The following is a 21,923-nucleotide window of genomic DNA, read 5'->3' as shown; positions in this document are numbered from 1 at the left end:
AAACAACTCAAACTTGGCATGTCTATCAATTTCATTTCCTTAATCATATTTGATCCACTATCTCTTAGCACTAAAAACACTCTATTTTCATTAATCTGCCAGTGCTGTAACATTGTCGCTAACATACTGACCAGTGTGTGAACCCATCATTGCCTTAGCATTTAAAATGGCTTGGCGGCGGTTCCATTCCGGTCAATGAAGTGCACTGTAAGGCTCATTAAACTTTCTGTCGAACCAGACCAGCAGTCACTTGTAATTGACAGACAGTGTCCTGTGTTTTCCACACATAGCAATTCTCGTATCTTTTTTTCAACCAAACAATAAACTTGATCAAGCATATCGGTTCTATAATATTTTTCGCTTTTGAGCTGATACCTTGGTTCAGCTTTTGCCATTAGTCTCTGGAAGCCAGGTGCAGTGACTAAGGCAAAGGGCCTGTTGTCTGTAGCCATCATTTCCAAAATGATTCTGTCTAATTCTTTTGATCTTGGATCTATGTTACTCCACCTCCTAACTTGATTGAAAGATTCTTCCAATGTTGGATGACCTTTATGTTCTATTAATATTTGTTTTTGCGACTCTTGATATTCTTTTTGATGATTTACCCTCAAATGCGACCAAAGATTTGTTGTATTTTTCTTTTTTTGTGTCTGTTGATCCCTGACTTTTAGTTTACACGATATTGCATCGGCAATTGCAGAGTCTCTAGGGCTGGTGGTTGAAAAGATCGTAGGATTTTGCGCAAGCCTGCACTTGCAAGTTTGACGATCTTTCAATACGCCACAAGTATTATTAAATTGCTGTTGTGTCGCTCATATTTGGCATGTCATTCTTTACTTTGCTACATAGAAATAAACTAAACTTTATAAAAACCATTGCGGCAGACGGGCGGGCATATTTTTACATCAATACTCTGTGTCGCGGATGCACAAATTTTTTTTTAAGTGTACACTTTTATAAATTTCAACGTAAAAGTAATGCTTCTTTATATGTTTCTATTTCATTGAAAAAAAGCTTAAAAGTTTATGGCTCTTTATTTAAAATCAGAGACAGAAACAACAACAACGAAAAATAATTAAAAAGAAAGCTTCCCTGACTATTCTTGTTACCTCTTAGTAGCTTTAATTTTTTCATTTTTAATATTTTTCACTCTCGAGTGCAATATTATAGCAGTAGCATAAGGCTTGGCGCTCGGCCCAGATTTCAGTCCAGTGCTAAGTATTTAAAAAGGAGACGCTCGAGCATGAGCTTTTGAGTTCGGGCTTGGTTCGGCACATCCCTAACGTCTATGTATATATATTATATTGTGTTTCTGACTTATAACATTGCATCAAGTTATAATTAATATTAACTTTTCAGAACATAAGGTAATTATTGTTGGTCTGGATAATGCTGGAAAGACAACAATTTTGTATCAGTTGTAAGTAATTTTTTATTTTGTTTTATATGGATGGAAACATCAAATTCAATTATCACCATTGTAGCAAATGAAATGTTTAACTCAAATTTTCTATAATTTTGTCTCAATTGCCTGCTGAAGCACAATTTATTGTACAGTAAAGAATTGAACTATATGTTTTTTTTACTTTGGCGACCACGGTTTATAGTTTTTAGTGTATTAATTGCTCACATCTTAAGAGATCTGCTCAGTATTTTATCAGTTACCTAGCCCAATATTTTTAACAATTTGACAGGATAATCAAGCACTTTTTGGTTAAAAATGTAGTTTTGGGTTAAAGGGGCATACCACAAAAACGAAAATTTGTTTATGAATAGAGATGCTCAAATGTGATCTAAGACCACAAAATTTAAAAAAACGAAACAGCCTTTAAACACATTCTATATAAAAAATTTATAGTATATATATTTATAAATAATGTGGCGTTCAACAATGTACGGGGTTTCCCATAACAAAAAATTCATTGAACTTTTACTGTTTCTTGTTTTTTAAGTAAGGGGGGGGGAGATAACATTCTCTTATCATGCTCATTGTTGCCCCAAAACTAGAAATTTAACTAGTCAAATAAAAGAATGAAAAGCTCTTTTATTAAAGAAGTTGTTTTTTCCCTGATTTTCCCCATTTTGTAAAATAGGTATAACTTGAAAAAAGCAATCTTAACTACTGTGTAAGTGCCTATAACTGAGTTTAACCTGGCTGTGGTAAACTAGGCATAAGTATTTGTTTTTAAAAATCAACACCACTATTTTGAAAATTTACTTTTAATGTTTTAACGCAATTACCACAAGTGTGCGTTTAAGATTAACCCTCCTCTTCGAAAAGACACAAGTGGAACAACTCTGCCTTCTTGAAGGTTGAACAAAAGTCCCAGTTTTTTTTGCCACAGCATAACATGACTTGCCTTTGCCCATGCACTTCACAACCGCTACCAAAGTTTCCCTTCCATGGTGCCGTCTGGTTTTTCTAACATATTTTTTGGGAGATTATAAATTTACGCTACAGAAGATTCTTCAGCAGCAAACAAAGAACCATGGCCTGTTTTCCACTAAAAAGTCAAGGGCTTTTGGTTTCTTTTAAAAGTGTCTGAAATACTCAGTTTGCTACCTTATTGCATGTAATTCACCTTAATATAATATAAAATAATCGACAGAATATTCACAAAGGCTTCTTCGTGCTTTTCCTTTAGACTACCTGCCATACCCAATGTACCCACAACAAAATAAGCGATACACTAAATTAACCCCTTTTTTTCAATAAGCTGTAAGAAAAAACATACTTAACATAGAAACAACAAATTTGTTGCAATAAAATCCTTAGACAATGCTTAACACTTTTTAATAAAATTAGGGTCATAACACACTACATTTAAATGTTATAATAAAGTTTTATTGGCACTAATATAGTAAGTATAAATTTGAACAAATGTTTTTGATTGCAAAATACCTTTATTGCAAAATGTAATAAATATTTTTGTGTTAAATCAGTTGCTTGAAAAAACGGTGAAATATAAAACATAAAATGATTTCAAACAAAAAAATATTTAACTTTTATGCAACTATACCAATATTACCCCATATCACCAATTCCCCCCAAACTGAAAGACTTTTTTAAACATATAAAAAAAATAATATATATATATATTGAGTTTTTAATGCTTGACTTTTGGAGTAAATATAACTACATACCAGATTATGCTTACTCAAATTAAACCATAATAATATATATATAATATATTTTATATTTATATATTGTAGAAACAGTCAAAGTTCAAAAACACTTTTTTATGGGAAGTTACATGCAATGTTGGACAGCCAACTTGTTTACTTGAGTGGTTGGGTTTGCAGTTTTGACGTTCATTTTTTTTAGAAACTGTTTCATTTTCGTTGGTACCTTTAGATTTTGATCATTTTTATCAAAACACAATTTTGGAATTTTAGTTAGTAGGCCCTTTTAATGGATTCTGCTTGTAAACACTGTTTTGGTTTAGTTTGATGAATGAAGTTGTCCACACCTCTCCTACTATTGGTAGCAATGTTGAAGAAATTGTTTGTAAGAAAACGCGTTTTGTAATGTGGGACATAGGTGGACAAGATTCATTACGATCATCATGGACCACATACTATGCAAACTGCGATGTATGTTATTGCTCTGCTTACTAAGAATTTTTAGGAATAGAATAAGGTTAAAAAGAAAGATTATAAAGGCAACACAAAGTATGCGATACATGTTTAAGCCTATGGAAACAAAAACAATTTGTTTCGTAATATACCTTATATACAAGATCTGTATCGGCCATAGAATTCATAGCATGCAAGTTGTTGTGCTTGCTTAATGCTTTTTACCCATTATTACCCCTTAGTGTTACTAGATTAATTTGTTTGGTGGTTCAAAAAATAGATGGTAATTTTTCATGATCTGGAAAAATATGACACTACATATTATATCTAGAAAGTAGGTGAAAAGAAAAATGAATGCTTTTTGTGTAGACCTACATGCGGTTCACTAAAGTTCAGTCTTATTTTTATAGATGAATTTAACTTTGACAATGAATGTTAGCGCTTGATATTTTCCTAGTAAATAATTTTGTATTGATAGAGAATCTGTTTTTTTCTGATCATAATTTATTAACTTTAAGATATTTAGAAAAACTATTTAATCTTACAGTCAAGCAAACAGTTAAAAACAAACTTTTAAATCTTAGGTTTTGTTTGCCTGCATAGGTATTGGTAGTTTTGTGTTTTGCACCACAAGCATTGTGAATATAAATAACAGACATAAATGTTTTATTGTAGTTTGTCATATTGGTTGTGGATAGTACAGACAGAGAAAGACTACATATATCGAAGAATGAACTTTACACAATGCTTCAAAATGAGGTAAGAATGATTAATGAAAATCAATATTTCTTTGTTTATAAAAGTTTTAAAAAAAATAATTTAATATTTTCATTTTTATTAAAAGCTTTCTGAAAAACTCTAAAAAAACCGACAAAATCTCATTAAATCGTGTCATTAGAGTAAAAAAAAAGGTTTTGCGAAAATGTATGGTATTACGTTGAAAAAAGTTTTAATCAACTTTGACAACTTCTAGCTTCGAAACTACAGAAAAATTCCTACTTTCTTCACAAGCTGTTTTGTTATTATTTGAGCATTTCTATCCATGCAAAACTTTTGATTTTTTGTGTGTCTTAATGTATGTAGGATCTCAAAAAATCAAGGTTGTTGGTACTTGCAAACAAACAAGACATTAAAGGGAGGATGTCCGCAGCTGAAATTTCAGAACAACTTAAACTAACCTCATTGAAGGATCACACATGGCAAATACAAGCATGCTGTGCTCTTACTGGAGAAGGGTATGTCACAAATTATGATTTGTACGAAGCTATTCTAGCCCAGTGGTTAAGAGTGCTTGTGGCATACATATGTTCTTGGACAAGACACTTAGAGGGGCATACCAACCAAAATGGAAATGGATAAAAACCACCAAAGTTTAAAAAAAACGAAACAGCTGCTGAAAGATCATAAAAAAAGCTGGAATAGGAAACGTTTGGCCGTGTAACAAAACATGAGATTTTCCATAAAGAAAAATAAGCCACAGAATTGTGACAGGTTCTAGTTTCTAAACTACTAATAAAAATCCAATTTTATTTCGAATCTCATATAATGAGTCAATGCTTCCTCTTGATGAATATTTTTAAAACATTGAAAATAAATAAGTTTTAATGTTTTTATTTTTTAATTTTACCCAACAACACACTAGATTATGCTGACTCATCATTTTTTCAAACCTAATTTTTAACACTATGACTGTTTAAAGAAAATTGTAACAGTAGGTACCAGTGAGATATAATTAACATTTTAATATAAAAATGTGTTAAAAATTTACCAATGAGAGGAAAAATGCTGAATCAGCACATTATGTATTCAAAAAAAAAAAAAACATAATATATATATTATGTTTATATATATATATAAAAAAAAATATTTGGGACTCGATAAAAATGTTTCAAGTAAATATATATATAATATATATGTTCTTTTTGTTTTTTTTTATATATTTACAAAGAGGTAGCATTGATTGATTGATCGATTATACCAAATCCGAAATAAAGTTTAAAAAGTACTTGAGAAGTTAGAAACCATCAAAGTTGAGGAACATTTTTTTCTTGAAAATCCTAAGCATTGTTAGTTGTCACCCAGCAATTTTTTACTCGAGCATAAGCTGTTTCGCTGTTTGAAACTTTGATGGTACCTTTAGATTACATTTTAGCATTTCCATTATTACAAAAATGTTGATGTTTTGTTTTTATACCCCTTTTATAATCACTGCTCTAACCCAAGGTTTAGTAAGCTGTTACCTAAATTTTCAACACATTAAAACAAATGCAAAATAATCCGGAATATAAATAATAACTTAAATATTGAACTATCATGCAAGACAGATCAGTAAATCATTTATATCATGGTGTATCAGGTTGTCTCAATGTCTTGAATGGATGCTGACGCAAACTGGAAGATAACAACAACTGTAAAGTGGCTTGTGGTTTCAGCTGGCCCAAGGAGTTTTAATAAATGTTAGCCTACTGAATGGCATAGGGAGAACTGTAGGATTTAGTCGTTTAAAATGGGTACAAAGTCTTTGAGTCATTGCCATATATTTTATAGTTTACTTGCATTGTTTGACCAAACGCCTTTCTTTAAAAGTATGTTAAATGATTGTTGTAATTTTATTTCACTATCTTTTACTCTTAAATAATAAAAAACTATTTTAGAATATAATGCTCCTAGGTGTTGTAACGAATTGTTAACAATATTTCACCTAAAAATATATTTAATCACGTAAAGATACGATGTAACTGTTATAAATTCTGTGTTGTTGGGCACGAAGTTGCCTTAAAGAACCCTTTTTTGTCATCTGGTGGCAATGTGTCGCAAGTTGAAGTCAGAAGTCCATGTGAGATTCGTTTCAGACCAAGTTCACGACACAAGTAGTGTTGCAGATGGAGTCCAGGAATTGATTACACTGGTTGCACGATAGACTTAAATCGGTTTCCTACTCCAGGACCTCCATACCTTCCACCTCAACCGTAAATGTGAGAATGGATTTATCGCTGGGCGGTTGTTCTTGCGTCTCGTGGTTTTTTTTCTGACAAAGCGTATCAGTAGTGTGGGGCAAGATGGGACACTTAAGCACATGTTGCCAAATATTTCCAATATCAACATAGGATAGAAGACGGTTTTTGGTTAATGCCACGAGTTAGTACTATCATTCCTTTATTCATTAACAACAATTAAAAAAAAAAAAAAAACAGACGAGAAGTTATTTAGCGATTCGCACACCAGGTGTAATTTTACAAATTCGAAAACACACAGGATAAGACCGTACAGTTTAAAATCATTGTTAATTTTACATGTTAGGTGAATTTAATGATCTGGTGCTACGAAAACGGGACCAACAAACATCAAGTCCAACCACTAGTAGTAATTGAGAAATGTATTTCGTCTAAAGGGCATCGTCAGAATTTCAATTTGAATAAAAGAAGAAATTATGAACGTTTAAAAATCAAGTTTTAAAGTTATAAAAAACTTTGCTCGCGGGCACTGTGACGTCAAAAAGCAATATTTCGTTTTTAAACCTGTATTTAAAGTAACCATATAGGAGTTTACCATAAGCCGAGTAATCATGTCTGATTGGTGCTGTGTTTAAAATAGCAAGACAAGAATGACTGTGTAAAACAAAAAGTTTATATATATATACATATATAGTAGGGTGGGGGAAGATGGGACACTTTGTCAGACGAGACTTTTTTAATTTTCTTTTTACGGACCCCCATTTAATAATAATCAGGAAAACAAGGTTACAGAATTATTCGACAGTATTATCACGACGTTATAAAACGCCCGTCAAAGCTGATTACTGTTTTAAATATTAAAAAAATGTGTAAAATAGAAACAGTATACTTTGAACAGGTAAAAATGCGAAATAGTAAGGTGCTATTTTTTAATGCTCGCTAAATCATAGTAAAGCCGAAGAATTTTTTTAGTTTGCGTGTGCGAACGATTAAACTAGTTTCATAGCTTCATAAAACAACCTTGAATATTTCGTACAGTTTGATTTTGTCTCATAAAACTAGTTTTAGTTTTGTAAAAACCACTAATATATAAGCGTGCAGAAAATAGGCAGGGGTCAAAATGACTTTAATTTGGAATAAAAACAACAACAAAATATCGGTTTAACGTTATATATATATGAAGTTTACATGGCAAAGAACCTAGCACAGTCTGTTAAACTCGGTAAGTTAACTACAAGTATTAGAATACTGCTAATGTAAATATATTTCAGTTTAGAGTCCCATCTTCCCCCACATTGTAGTTTTGTATGTTTTTATTGCCAAACTTTGAAAGATTTGCTTTTAATTTAGTAATTTATAGCTCAGGAGTTATTCAACTATAAGATACTGATATAATAAAAAGATAATATTTTAAAATATATTCTAAATTTGGTCATTTGCACTTGGAGATAATTTATGAGAAGTGGCTTGTGCCAAAAACAGAGTAGTAATACCCAATTTGTAGCAAAAATAAAAAAAACTTTATCAATAGTTATTATCAATTTTCTGTTATTACAAGTTGATATACATTTGTAGAATACAATATTTATCCATTGATGTTCGAACATTACCTATTGTCGTTCAAACAATACCAATTGTTATGCAATAATATAATGTATAGGTAACATGTTAAAAACTATAGCAGTTGGGCAAGAAAAAGAATGTTTCGACTTAATTTTCAAGCGTACAGTATTATTTCGTGTTATTTACGTATATTCCTATTTATAAATACACTTAATAATCAAAATTAACAACGATTTTAAACTGTCCCATCTTATCCTGTGTGTTTTCGAATTTGTAAAATTTCACTTGTTGTGCGGATCGATAAATAACTCCTCGTGTGTTTTATTATATTTTATTAAATTGGTGTCAATTAGTTTTATGAGACAAAATCAAACAGTACGAAACATTCAAAGTTAACTATAAAACTAGTTTAATCGTTCACACTCGCAACTTACAAAATTTCATGGCCTTTACTGTAATATAGCGAGCCCTTAAAATTAGCACCTCACTATTTCGCAATTTTACCTATTCAAAATTACTGTTCATATTTAACGTATTTTTTAATAATTAAAAACCGTAGCTAGCATTAAAGCGATTTGTCGAATAATTCTCTAACATTATTTTCCTGATTATCATTAAATGGGAGTCCGTGAAAAGAAAATTAAAAGAAAGTCTTCTCTGACAAAGTGTCCCATCTTCCCCCATCCCACTACATTTTGATTTTTAAAATATTGGGCAATATGTGCTTAAGTGTCCCGTCTTCTCCCACTCTACTGTAGAGCAAAAAAGTGTTTCTCCCGGCACCGTATACCGTACATGCAAAATGCCAGTCTGAAAACTGTTGTTGTGAAAGTCCCGGAGCTTCTTTGTCGTAGCCAAAAAAATCTGTGGTTCGATTTAAATAAATGGATGAATAAATTTGTTAAAAATCGGTGGTCTGTTTAAAGCACACACAATATACCGCGTTTTAGTTCGTTGAGTGAATATATTTGCACATCGTCTTTGTTTTAGTTTTGTTAAATTAGAAGATTTTTAACCGGTAAATAATTTTGAGCTACACGTTTGTTATCTAATATTATGTTGTGGCAATAAATACGCTGTATTTAGATACACTTAACTTGTCTATAGAGTAGGGTGGAGGAAGATGGAACACCGTTTGACTATTTTCTCGTCTCATTTAGTAGTAAACAAAGAATATTCAAAGAATTATAAAACTATATCCTCACGACTCCCATTGACCGTTGTTAGTCGTTTAAAACATGTAATAATGGTATTTTCGTCCACTCTACTATGTATATATATATAAAAGTCGTACAACTATTGCTTCGGAAACTTCGAAACTGGGTTAACTAGATGAGCGTTGTTCAGGTTTCGAATTCCACACTTCTTCGCTCTCATTGTGTTGTGTGTACAATAATACGCAATCAATATCCGAGGTTCGTTCAGGGTGGAAGGATATAACCGGTTACGGGTGCTTAGACATGAATTGGTAATTGGAACAATAGTTTGAATTGATTTTAGTTTTTGGTGATCTTACCAACAATGGTATCATTGATGACGAAATCCGATATCGCCGAAAATAATACTCGAACTGGAAGGCGAATATCTGCCACAACAAAACTTTCGAACGAACGATGTTTAAACGTCGCAGGGTCGAGTTTTCCGGGATTGGAAACTAAGTTTCCGAGCGGTAAATTTGTCCAGCACGGAAGTTCTGCCGTTTGCAGCACAGGTGTTCAGTGCATAGCCGAATCTGGATTACTGATTAGGCCGCTCCAACCAGTGGAGCTGATACAACCATCAGTCAAAAAAGAAATAGATCTTTTAAAAGGTCAAAGTAACCAAACAATACTAAAACCAACCCCTTGTTTTGATCAAGATAACAGACAACCACCAACAGCACCAAGCAGCACACCAGTTAATAACCGCGCAGAGAAAAAAAATACTTTAGAAGTTCAACCGTTTTATCGAAGCAAGTGCGTATTTATTTTCATTTTAAACTTGTAATGTATTGTAAGTTGTGCGTGTGTTCTGCAGTTATATGAATATGTCTGCCTTAACGAGCGAAGATGGAGATCTTCTGCTGCCTAAACTTGAAAACCGAGCGGCAATTATTCAGGAGTATAACCGGAACAATGTGCATACAGCAAAGACCAGCATTTCCCAACACCGCTTTCCTGGTTTAGCGAAGGGTAAACAAAAATATATTTTTACATTAATTCGCACAAGATAGTTATATAGTAGAAGGGGAGAAAATGGGACACCTTCACTCTATTTTCTCGTCCCATTTGGAAGTAAACAAAAAACTTTCAAAGAATTATAACACCGTATTCTCACGACTCCCATAGACTGTTTTTAATTGTTACATTGAAATATTATGTGCTAAAGATGTCCCGTTTTACCCCCACTCTACTGTATCAAATGATTGAAAAAAATAGCATTGATTTGAAATAAAGCATATATTGAATTTGAGCAGATACGGTTCGAGAACAAAGTAGAAGTGGAACAGCATGCGAAGGACTTGCTCCATACTTCGTACAAAGTACTTTAAACGATGTCGAACGATTACCTGCAATTCATCCACACGTCTGGGTAATATACAACAATATCTTACCGTGATGTACTTACGGTGCTATATTAATTACTGTGTTTATACAATACGCTTTGTCCCCCCTTGAAGACTGCGATGAATAGAAATATTCGCTTTTGTAAACATTCGCCCTTCGTTTTAAAACAAAGAAGTACATCTCACCTTTAATTGGAGGAGTCATATGAACTGTATTATTTGCGAACAAAGGAAAACATAAAAGGACGCCAGAACAATAAAGATTTGTTTGTTTAGTTCTGTTAGGTTTCGTTCACATCTCGTTGTATTCTAAAAGAACTGCGAAACAATATAAGAAACGTTCTTTCTGCTAAGGGCATAACATACTTACGAAATTATATATGCGACCTATATAATTTTCTCTATTAAACATATTAATGTATAGAGTTCCCGTGATGAAAAACGGATTGAGTATCGTGGTTTTGTGTCAGCTCTGCCAATGTCAGCATCCCGACCGGGTACAGTCCGGGATAAATTTAGTACAAAGATACAAAAAACTACAAGCAATAAAATCAAAACCGCCAATAAAGAAGAAACAGTGAATGAATGTTGGCGCTGTGCTCTTAGAATGGAGCATTCCAAGTGTGAAACAACGAAATATATAAGGTTATACATTTTATCACAAAAACGTGTGGTTTTTAACGTTTTCCTTGTATTCTTACACAGAATCGGTGGTGGATTCCGACATAGCTATTGGTTTGTACGTCAACTGATTGAACAAGCCAAAGAAGAGGAGGAAAAACAACTTAATCTACTTCGGCATGAACAACGAGTTATATTTACAGAGAAACTTGCCTGGAGAGTCAACAGCGATGGAAAAAGTATTTTTTTGGTTTAGTTGCAGTTTTATTAAGACCTATATGTAAAAAATGATTTCTTTTGGAAGTTTGCCAAAAAACAAACTAACTTGCATGTGTCTTTTTTTTACATTTATGTTACTCCTAAGATTCCCTTTCTTATAATATCAAAACGAGCACATGAAAAAAACTATTTCCGTAAATCATTTTGCAACAAGTACCGTTCGAATACCGTTCAGAAAACAATTTTCACAAATCTAGCTGCAACGTTATTTTGATCACAGGGGAGCGACGAATTAAAACGTTTGTGCGCTCGAAAAGTGGACGCCGGATTGAGAAATATGAGTATGTATCCGAGGACGTATACAATGAAATGGTTTCCCTTAACGCTGCCGGCAAAAATGCAACACATTCTGCAAAGAGACGAATGAAGGAAAAGCTGGCTGCTTCGCTTGGACTAAACGTAGGAATACGGATCGAGTTTTAGTATTTAAATCAAACTATAAGCATTTTACTTGCATCTATTTTTCCCTAAACTAAATGATTCATTTCTTATTACTTATATAGTAGAAAAGGGGAAGACGGGACACCTTTAGCACATAATATTGAAACATTTGGATCGTGTTTTAAACAATTAACAACGGTCTATAGGAGTCGTGAGAATACGGTTTTATATCACTTTGATGTTCTTTGTTTACTACTAAATGGGACGAGAAAACAGAATGAAAATGTGTCCCATCTTCCCCCACCCTACTATATCATACATCAGTGATCATAACTGGGGTTTATTTTACAGAAAGAGGATGCAAATATGTTGGATTCATGGGATGCACAGTCAGTTGGTGCGGATGATGTTGCACTAGATGATGATGGCATTCCGTTGCTGAACGATGAGGGTGAATTAATTAGTATAACCGATACTGAAACGATTAAGGTAAAATATTGTTAACTTATGTCGGTACTTATTTATATTAGGGTAATGAAAGTTTGGACAATTAAGCAAATGTTTTTCCATATTTAAATATACGGCTTTTAGGAGGATACCATGAATTAGTACTTCCAAAATATATAACTTTATTAATTAAAACTACTTCAATGAAATGTATTAAATCACACGAGAGTTATTTAACGATTCGCAAACAAGCAGAAGTTGTCTAAATCCTTGTTATTTCTTATTTATTAACAAATTTAATATTACGAATACAAATAAATAACACTTAAACAAATATTGTACACTTTAAAAATTAAGTGAACACTCTCTGTCTTTAATTTCTAGATATCACCTATAGAATGTTATTATATAAAATATAGCATACTTTATATAATGGTTGAATTTCGTTGATATTTTCTAAACAATATTTTGTTAGAACTCTTTTCTAATAAATGTTACAGCAGGTACCAGTGAGAAACAATGAACGTTTTAAAATAAACAAAATGATTAAAATGAACTATAAGTACTGAGTCAGCATGATATGTAGCCAAGTTAATGTTTTTTTGGTAGTTTTTCATTGGTACGCCATTTCAAAAGCAGTTAATCAATTTTGCCGCGCGTCTTGTTGGACGGTTAAAACACTGTCGAATAGTATTGTCAAATTTGGTTTCGTCTACCATCAGGGGACCCGTAAAAGTTGATTTAAAAATATTGTTCTTGTTCTGTGCCCCAACCTATCTATAAGTCTGTAAAAGCAGCTCCCACGGCAAGTTTAGTTTTTTTGTCTCCGGTATGACGAAAGAATCATGAATAAAACTTCAAGTGCAAATAGGTTAAGTGGCATTATTTATGTAAACTTCCTAAGCATTCATTAATTTTTATTTGAATGATTGCAGAGAGCAAAACAGCGGCGTAACAAGAAGAGAACTGACGATGACGACTCCTATGATGAAAGTGAAAGGGCGGATAGTGGTCTCGCATTTAGTGACACAGAAGCGCGCGAGAGGCGTCGAAGGAGACGTGGATTTGATGACAGCGATGAAGAAAGTATCTCTGGAAGGCGAAAAGGTGGTATTAATGACCGGACTGACGTCAGTCAAGCCGAGGTATGGCGTGAGGGTAAAAAAACTAGAGACGAAGATGGCAATTTATCAGAGGATGATGAGACTATGCGAGGTGACGAGAAGAAGAAAAGACGAGGCGGTAGAAGAAGAGAATCAGTAGAGTCAGATTATGAAAGTTTAGCTGGGACAAAACAACGTGGTAATAAAAAGGGGAGACGCAATGAAGGTAATGAGAGAGATGATGAATATGAAAGTGATTCGCAAAGAAAAAAACGTCACGGAAAACATGGTAGGAGAAAAAGTCAACATTCGGAAGAAAGTTTGGATGAAGGGAGTCGAACAAGAATAAGGCGTAAAGGGGGAAGGAAGCACTCGGATGATGAAAGTGCATCTGATGGTCATCGTAGTGGTAAAGGTCGTCGCAGGCGCGGTCAAAATAAACACAGAGGTCGTGCTGGTGGTAGTGATAGTGGAAGTGAAAATAATTTTCGCACTGGTGGAAAAAAGAAGAAAAAGAAGAAAGGTCAGGCAGGATCAGAAACTAACTCTGACATGGATAGTGATAACTTAGACTTGCACCGTAAAAAAAAGAAGCATTACAATCGTGTTGGCTCCGATTCTCGAGATTCTTTATCTGATGGTAGCAAAGTAGGCAAAGGTAAGAAAAAGGGTCGCCGGGAAAGACACTCGGACTCTGAAGACTACAGTGAAGAAGGAAATGAAAAAAAAGATCGTCGTCGAAAACATAGACATCGTAAACACAGCTCTGATGATGAGCACAGTACTGATGGTGGGAGAAAAAAACGGGATCTTAGAAATAAAGGTGGAAAATCAAGAAACAGGACATCTACATACAGTGATAAAAGTGACGATTCGGACGTCATGATGGGAAAGGGAAAACGTAAGAAAAAACGAAAAGGTCGCCATAGACGTGATGAAGATGCTTTCGATAGTGACGAAAGTTACTTTTCGGGTGATTCCCGGGCGGAACGTAAACGTAAAGCAAAAAAGAAACGCAACCAAGGAGACGACCAATCCGATTATGGCAGTGGCAGTTCTCGATCCAGTTCACCACGTGGTCTTCATAAAAAGGATAAAAAGCGCAGAAAGGGGCGACAACGTCGTGGCTCCAGTGGCTCTAGTCAAGAGGATTCTGCAGATAGCGACCATAGGAAGACGAAAAAAGGAAAACGACGTGGATCCCGTCATCGTCGACAGCGAGGAAGGAAAGATTCACAAAATGATTTTTCCGACGAATCTTACGATTCTCGGGATTCCAGATATTCAGATGCAAGTAACGATCATAGAAAAAAAAGAAGACATCGAAGAAAGCAGGGAAAACATCGTCGACACCGAAAATATTCAAGTGGAGATGATGAGGGTAGCAGTGAGGATCGGAGCTACGAGGGTGAGAGATGGAGACTTTGCAACACTGAATTCACTGTTGCATGCTTTGAATCTTTGTTTCATTAGATTAGATTAATGATGGCTGAACTGCCCTTTTCAATCAGAATTTCGGATTATCAAATGCCCTTTACATATATATTATCTCGGTTTGACTGACGAAATTATTTGCACATTTAGCATTTTAATTGTAGAAGCGTACCAACAAAACTTGATTTATTAATTTAATCGAACTTATTAGTTTTCTTCTCGGTGTAGGTAGAAGGCGCCGTCGTCATCGACACTACAGTAATGACAGTGATGAATATGCATCTGTTGACAGTGGAGCAGACTCAGCCTCACAAAGCAACAGAAGACATCACCGCAGGCGTCGCCACCGCAGGCGAAGGTATAAAATCTAGTTGCTTAATGTTTTATGAAACTGAACGGAGTAAAACATAGAAGTAGTTCGGGCTCGGATTACGAAAGTCGTTCTGACGAAAGTTCACACCGAGATCGCCGACGCAGAAGACGTCGAAGACACAGTAGCAGAGGATCTGGATATAGCTCAAGCACTTCTGGATCACACAAAGTAAGATCATTGTATGATGCAAATGGTAATTATAGTCTGTTTAACTCTACAGCGAGGTAGGAGCAATCGCAAACGACACGGACGACGTCACCGCAGATCATCAAGAAGCAGCACAGACAGTGATTTGGATGACGATTCCCGAAGTCGAAAACGTCACAAAAACCGCAAAAAAGGAAGAAGGCACGACCATCACTATTCAGATTCATCCAGCGATAGGTTTAAAGGAAAATAACAAAATTCTAACATCACTTTTTAACACCTCATTATTTATCAGGCATCGGCACAGACGAAGAAGACGCAGACATCACAGTGACAGCAGTTCATCTTATGATTCTATTTCGTCGAGCGAATATTCAACTTCAAGAAGGAAACACGATCGAAGGCGTCGCAGAAAAGGTAAAAAGTTTTAATCTGAATTTTTTTAAACTATGTGTTAAGGCAAGCTAAAGTTAAATTTAAAATAGACAAATATGATGACGATTCTGATTCGTACAGCGAGGACGACCGAAAAGGAAAGCGGAGAGATACTCATAGAAGACGTATGTTTAGTATTTTTTCTAAAATGACAAAACTTTCTGGTACTATACATAACATACATGCAATAGACCGCCGTCGAAGATATTCCACGAGCACCGAAGAAAGTTCTGCAGGAGACGAAAAACCATCGCGTAGAAGAGACAGACACAGAAGATCTCGGTTTGTCACATAATATATGTAACATTTTAGGTTTGAAACTAAACTACTATTAACAAACAGAAAACTGAGCGACTCCGACTCCGATAGTTACTACTCCTATGAAAGAAGGCGACATGGCAAGAAGAAACGACCGCCGCGTCCCCCGAGTACCGATTCTAGCTCGCTTAGTTCAGAAGAAAATGCTGAGCGGTTAGCTAAAATGTCAAAAAAAGAAAGGAAAGCGTATGAGAGGCGTCGACAAGAAAAGATCGTAAGGGCAGAAAAGCGACAACAACAAAGAAAGGAATACGAGCGCTATATTGATAAAAAAGAAAAACGGAAGCAGAGGTAAATTGTGTCTATTTTTGCTAACGTACGTGAAGCACTGCGTTTTGATAAGTTGAAAATATTTATAGAAGAAGAGAGAGAGAAGGCAAAGACTACGTATCATCAAGTTCTGACGATGATAGTTGGGTCGATGGTCGAACTGCGGTTAAATATGACAAAGGAAGCCGTCGAAAAATTTTGGATAAGAACCAAAAGTCAGATGGAAGAGATATCGGATATGATGATCCGTAAGAATATCGAGATAAATATTTTACAGAATCACCGAAACGGAAGGTTTGTCTTACTTGTAGGGACGATCCTTGGAACAAGAAGTCTCATAAACGAGAAAAAAAGAAGCAACGGTCTCAGAAGAAAAAACAAGGGTCAGATTCTGATGTCACCTCTTCAGATGATAAATCGGATGATGTGGCGAGTCTTTCCAAACAAAATAAAAAGAAGAAGAAAGAAAAAGGTTGAATCAGTTTAATTGACTTTTAAATGACAACGAATCTTATATATAAATACATTAAGTTTAATTTATACTTGAATTTATATTTTTCTAAATCATCAGGAGCAAAGGGACATTCTTCAGATGACAGCGATGACGTTGAATCTATTTACGAAGACGTTTTTCAGGAAGATGGTAGGTTCAATTAGACAGGCGCGTCTTTTTAAAGAAAACATGTATTAACGCCTATTATTGAATGAATGTTGTAACTCTGCGTAGCAACGATAGACGTCTTAACACGTGTGTTCTGTTACATACACCTAATAGTGCCAGTTTACAAGTTACCATGAATGTATGGATGGCGATACCTCTTTTTGGGATTTTTTACTTTTTGTTTTTATGTATGGCTAACAATTTAGACAATCCATTAGTGACCACACGTACGTCCACAGTAGTATCTGTAACTTCTAGGTCAGGCGCGCTAAACACTGTGGCACGATGCCAAACAAGTTTCAGTGTTTTCCAAAATAAATTAACTTGTTAGTTATTTTTTACAAACCACTAAAGTTAAACAACAATGATAAACTATTCATCCGTAACAGGTACAGTACAAAGAAGACGAATGAAAGTAACAAAAAAGAAAGGATCAAAAGTTAAAAAGGTTTACGAAGATGATGAACTGGATGCCGAATCAGAATATGATTCAATTGGGAGTGCGGATGCCGACAAACTTATTTCAAGACAAATATGTTTGTTATTTGTAAATTACAATGTTAAAAATTATAAAAATTAAATGCATCTTTATATAGATGACAAAGACGGCGAAGTAATTCGACTGACGAAGGATGGGAGGCGCATCAAAGACGGGAAGATAAGTAAGGAGGTGTTTGATATTAGTAAACATCAAGAGAAAAAGAAAAAGAAGAAGAAAGAGAAACAAATGTTAGAGAAGAGTTATGAAGAGGAGTACGTTGAAGAATTTATGGACGAAGAAGGAAGAATTGTTAAAGTAGTTAAGAAAGTAAGGTTATATGATCATTTCACGTTGACTTAATTTAAAAAGTCAACAATTCTTAACTTTGGAATCCTATAGAGTAGACCAACGTCTCGAAGATTTCAATTTCTATTACCCCAAACCATTTTATTCGTCTGCTTAAAATTGGATGCTTTTTTGTCGGGATCCATTTTTGTTTTAGATCAAAAAAAATAAATAAATTCAAACTTCGCATTCTTTGATAGCGCTTAAAGGAAAAAACAACAGCTTTAGGAAAACGACCATCCACACCATTAACTGGTCAACGAAGAGTTCAAGTTCTATTTTTAAAGGGTGGGACACACATGCAGGTCAGGACTGTGATATTTTATAAAATAAATAGTAACTATTTCAACTCGTTTTTTTCGTAGAACCGCCTTAAACAACTTTTGGAAAAATGTTCATTGAATGATTCCGATCCTAGGTTTTCAGTTTTGGCACAAGAACACGGCACATCTGATCTCGACGAGAAAGGCAAAACTTACATGTAGTTGCACAACCAGAATATTACTTGTATTGATTTCTACAGAAGGCGCTATTGACTACTTATCACATTATCGCTTGGTGGAGCCAGCTAGCCTTGAAATTTACGGAAAGGCGTTTTTAGTTGAAGATAGAGATGAAAATTATCTTTTAAACATGGAAGAAACAAGAGTTGCATTAGAAGGTATCCCAAGTCTACAGGTTGGTTCATGAAAATTGAAATTATATTTCTGTCTTCGGGTAATTTACTTATGAACATTAAGTATTGATATAAATTCATATACCGAGAGTAGTATTGGTGTTGTATTTTTATAGAAAGCGCGAAGAATAAACAAAACCTTACTATTAGTATTTTTTAGGGAATGAGTGACAAGCAAATTAACTACATTTTGAAAGTGCTTGGAATTGATGAAACAACTACAGTAACATTCAAGATGTTCGCCGTTGTTTGTGCGCTTTGTGAACGATTTCTCAGCATTGTCGAGTAATTTGCATGATTTTTTAGGTATATTCAGATATTCACTAAATTTACAACCAGTGACCAAACTCGACAGTGGATGGAAATAAACGATTTGGCGGATATGGAACGAAAGATCGGTTTATACAGAGCCATGTTCTACTGGAACACAAGCTCAGATCGAAGTTCGAACTACATAAAAGTGACTTCACTTCGAATCGAACTTATTGCTGGGGGTTTAAGTCGTGCACAGGAAGATTACGTCATAAACAAAATAGAGCCAAATCCCTATAGAGAAGTAAATAGGTTTTATTTTTGTGGGCTTATAAATTGGGTTGCTCTGCTGAAAGGCGACTTGAACAGCTAACATATCGCAACGTATGGTATAGGATAAATGAATTTGTCAAAAGAGGTGTTTAAAGTCACATAAAATTTATGTTTGAGTGCTTAATTTCTTGTTTGTTAAAGGTCTCGTTCATTGACTACATGGCGTTCATTCCTTTATTTTTGATCACCCATGAAAGTATCATTGACAACCCCCTGGACATGTCAAGAGACAAAATCAGCAATGATAAAGTATTGGAGCCCCAAAGAGACATGGTATGATAATCTTCTACATTTAAAACATGTGCAACATCTATCAGCGTAATTTGATGTGACAAATAAGTAAAATGAATGTAACCAGGTACCTCTTGGTCGTCCAATGACAAAAGCAGCAGCAACTACTATGAATTCTTTCCCTATACCTTATGAATTTGAAATACAACCCGGGTAAGACTTTTTACAAATACAAAACGTATCCTCTTTGTTATAAGACACTTTATTTATACGTTTAAAGATATTATATATAAGACACCGCACGTCATTATGGGCGCAGGTGAACTTGGGAAGGCCGTTTTACGGTATTTGTTCGTCCATCGCGTATGTTGGGCATGAAATGTTATCTAAATTTCTACTATAACAAATAAAAAGTCATCAACCAAATGAAATATTTCAGGTTTACACCCGCAAAACGCATTCGATTGAAGTTGCGAGTTTCAAAGGATCCAACAGTAGATGGCGATCGACGTGACTCATTTGCAAGCAGTGTATATTGACTCTCGTTAATTAAAATTGTATAAACTGTAATTGTTTGTAACTTATTTGCACTGTAAAGCCTTCTTGAGCAACGCTACAGAACAACACTCTTGTTGTTGTTTCTTTTAAATGTATAGGTAAAAATGAATAAATATCCATTACAATTAGGAGCAACGTCGTAATGATTTTTCATGGAAATGCCTTGAAAGCCGGTGAAATTTTCTAATTTTGGTACAGTTGATGTGGAACTATTTACGTGGCCGTAAGTGTCCTTAAAGAAGACACTTAACGACAATTTTTTGTCGTGTACGAGCTCTGTGGAACAAAGTTAAATACGTACATTCTACTTGCCGAAATTCCCCCAAAAAATTCTTGCAAAGTTATAAAAATAATAACTTTATTTGTCTTTTTCGATTACAGTAGCATGGACTTAAAAGAATTTTAAACAGACAGGATATAGCGACAAAACTGCAGTTGTTAAAACACACTTGGAGTTTAAAATATATTTATATCTGTTTGAAAGAAAATAAGCGAAGCAGCCACACTAAGCGGACAAACAAGAAATTTTTGTTTAATTATTATCAAGTAAGTCTTCTAATAGAAACAAAAGACACGTCCCGTACAATGAGGGGGGAGTCGGCTTTAGAGAGGATTGACTCGAGGGTTTGGTCATGATGGAAAAAAAAACCATAAAAATGTAAATTCTACAAGAATTGCATTACTGTAATAAACAAGAAAATAAAATAAAGACGAATATTTGTGATATGCTAATTTTTATAAATGTTAACGAGCAACCCCCAATAGGTTTATTTGCAATATAACAGCAGTGGCGTCGATTTTATAATGTACGGGTTGGGACTTTATAACATGTTATGAAAGTCGGTCTGTAAAACTCGTATAATCATGCGTTGTAGTAAAAGTGTTAAATATTACTATTTATAAAGATACGGCAGTAAAATTATACATCCATAGAAAACACAAAACAAATGTATTCCATACAAAAGGGACCGGGCGTATATTTTTTTAATTATACAAATACCTTCCCGACTTAATTGAATTTAAAGTAATCAATTTGACTTAATCTATTTCGTGAGGTAATTGGAGAATGAATGAATGAATGAAATTTATTTCGTCTCTTCGGTCACGATAAGGAAGAACAAGAGAGTTGACAAAAAGCGAAAAGACGGGTAGTAACGATAAAACAACAGTTGTTAAAACACGCTTATTGATAAAAAAGAAAGAAATAATGTTTTGGATAAAAGGCGTGACCGTTACACCCTACAGATGATACAATGTCAAAATTAAATAAATAGCATTTAATTAAACATATTAAAGTTCTAATTTGAAGAAGTGTGCGTAAGGACAAAACCCGTACAATGGGGGGAGTCGGCCTTAAAGAATATTGATCCAAAGATTGGAACATGATGAAAAAACAAAACCCCCAAAAAGAAATTCCACCAAAGTTTACAGTATATAAACAAGTATTGGAAAGAAGAGTGGACCAGCAGAATTGAATTAATGAAAAAATTAAAATATGAACAAAAATGAGTGACATGCAGAATATGTGGTATATAAGGATAGTAATGTGAGCTACGGAAACAGTAACTTGTTGGACAGAGTTCTATTAGGGCCGGCACAAGGGAAATTAGGAAATTAAACAAACAAAACACAAGTGTGCCAACGGCTTGCCAAGTAATGGTACTCATGTCGATGTTGAACACTGAAATAATGTGCATCAAAATGTGGTGGCAGTGAATGTAAGTGCTGTATCAATAAAGTAAAAGTCAGACCATGCAAAAAAGAATAAAAACTGAGAAGTATGGTGTTTCACAGTGGTCAATTTAAAATAAATCAAAGTATAAAGTGCAACAATAGAAAAATAGTGGTTATACATCCTAGTTATTTATATAGGAAAAAAAGTGGTTATTCATAGAAGAGAGGGTTATAGATTAAAAAAGAAAGGATGAAAGTGTGTGTTT

At 34.3% G+C, this 21,923-nt stretch overlaps 2 protein-coding genes across 4 annotated transcripts; both read left to right on the top strand.

Annotated features, from left to right (window-relative positions):
- Positions 1-1,359: 1,359 nt before the first annotated feature.
- On the top strand, positions 1,360-6,359 carry LOC100181773 (ADP-ribosylation factor-like protein 5A; the record flags this gene model as incomplete). The annotated part of the gene is given in 5 exon segments (XM_002119913.5): positions 1,360-1,420; positions 3,447-3,594; positions 4,252-4,335; positions 4,660-4,811; positions 5,933-6,359. Coding segments are annotated over 5 exon segments (491 nt in total), but the record flags the coding sequence as incomplete, so codon positions are not given.
- A 2,744-nt stretch (positions 6,360-9,103) lies between these two features.
- Positions 9,104-20,108, top strand: LOC100179464 (transcriptional regulator ATRX homolog). 3 transcript variants are annotated; one of them, XM_026840236.1, is made up of 28 exons: positions 9,104-10,048; positions 10,110-10,264; positions 10,549-10,664; positions 11,063-11,283; positions 11,344-11,498; positions 11,759-11,937; positions 12,271-12,408; positions 13,302-13,473; positions 15,132-15,261; positions 15,318-15,444; positions 15,497-15,660; positions 15,719-15,840; positions 15,909-15,983; positions 16,050-16,140; positions 16,201-16,467; positions 16,536-16,694; positions 16,758-16,918; positions 17,018-17,089; positions 17,497-17,643; positions 17,704-17,915; positions 18,134-18,238; positions 18,299-18,401; positions 18,457-18,611; positions 18,770-18,894; positions 18,949-19,165; positions 19,336-19,467; positions 19,553-19,638; positions 19,865-20,108. In XM_026840236.1, the coding sequence occupies exons 1-28, from the start codon at positions 9,615-9,617 to the stop codon at positions 19,962-19,964; spliced, it is 4,320 nt and encodes a 1,439-aa protein (XP_026696037.1). In that variant the 5' UTR covers positions 9,104-9,614; the 3' UTR covers positions 19,965-20,108. The 3 variants fall into 3 exon arrangements, with proteins under 3 accessions (XP_026696037.1, XP_026696036.1, XP_026696038.1); XM_026840235.1 differs by having other exon boundaries at positions 15,315-15,444; XM_026840237.1 differs by lacking the exons at positions 9,104-10,048; positions 11,063-11,283 and having other exon boundaries at positions 10,127-10,264; positions 15,315-15,444.
- The last annotated feature ends 1,815 nt before the right edge of the window (positions 20,109-21,923 follow it).

The sequence above is a fragment of the Ciona intestinalis genome, unplaced genomic scaffold, assembly GCF_000224145.3.
Source record: "Ciona intestinalis unplaced genomic scaffold, KH HT001158.1, whole genome shotgun sequence".
Lineage (NCBI taxonomy): Eukaryota > Metazoa > Chordata > Ascidiacea > Phlebobranchia > Cionidae > Ciona > Ciona intestinalis.
This window is presented reverse-complemented; position numbering and strand designations above follow the sequence as displayed.

Bases quoted from the DNA above. Each gene is read 5' to 3' on its own strand.
- LOC100179464 (XM_026840235.1), top strand. From the start codon at position 9,615: ATGGTATCATTGATGACGAAATCCGATATCGCCGAAAATAATACTCGA. The intron at 11,284-11,343 runs GTTATACATTTT...ATTCTTACACAG, and splicing joins GAAACAACGAAATATATAAG to AATCGGTGGTGGATTCCGAC. The intron at 19,639-19,864 runs GTAAGACTTTTT...GAAATATTTCAG, and splicing joins GAATTTGAAATACAACCCGG to GTTTACACCCGCAAAACGCA.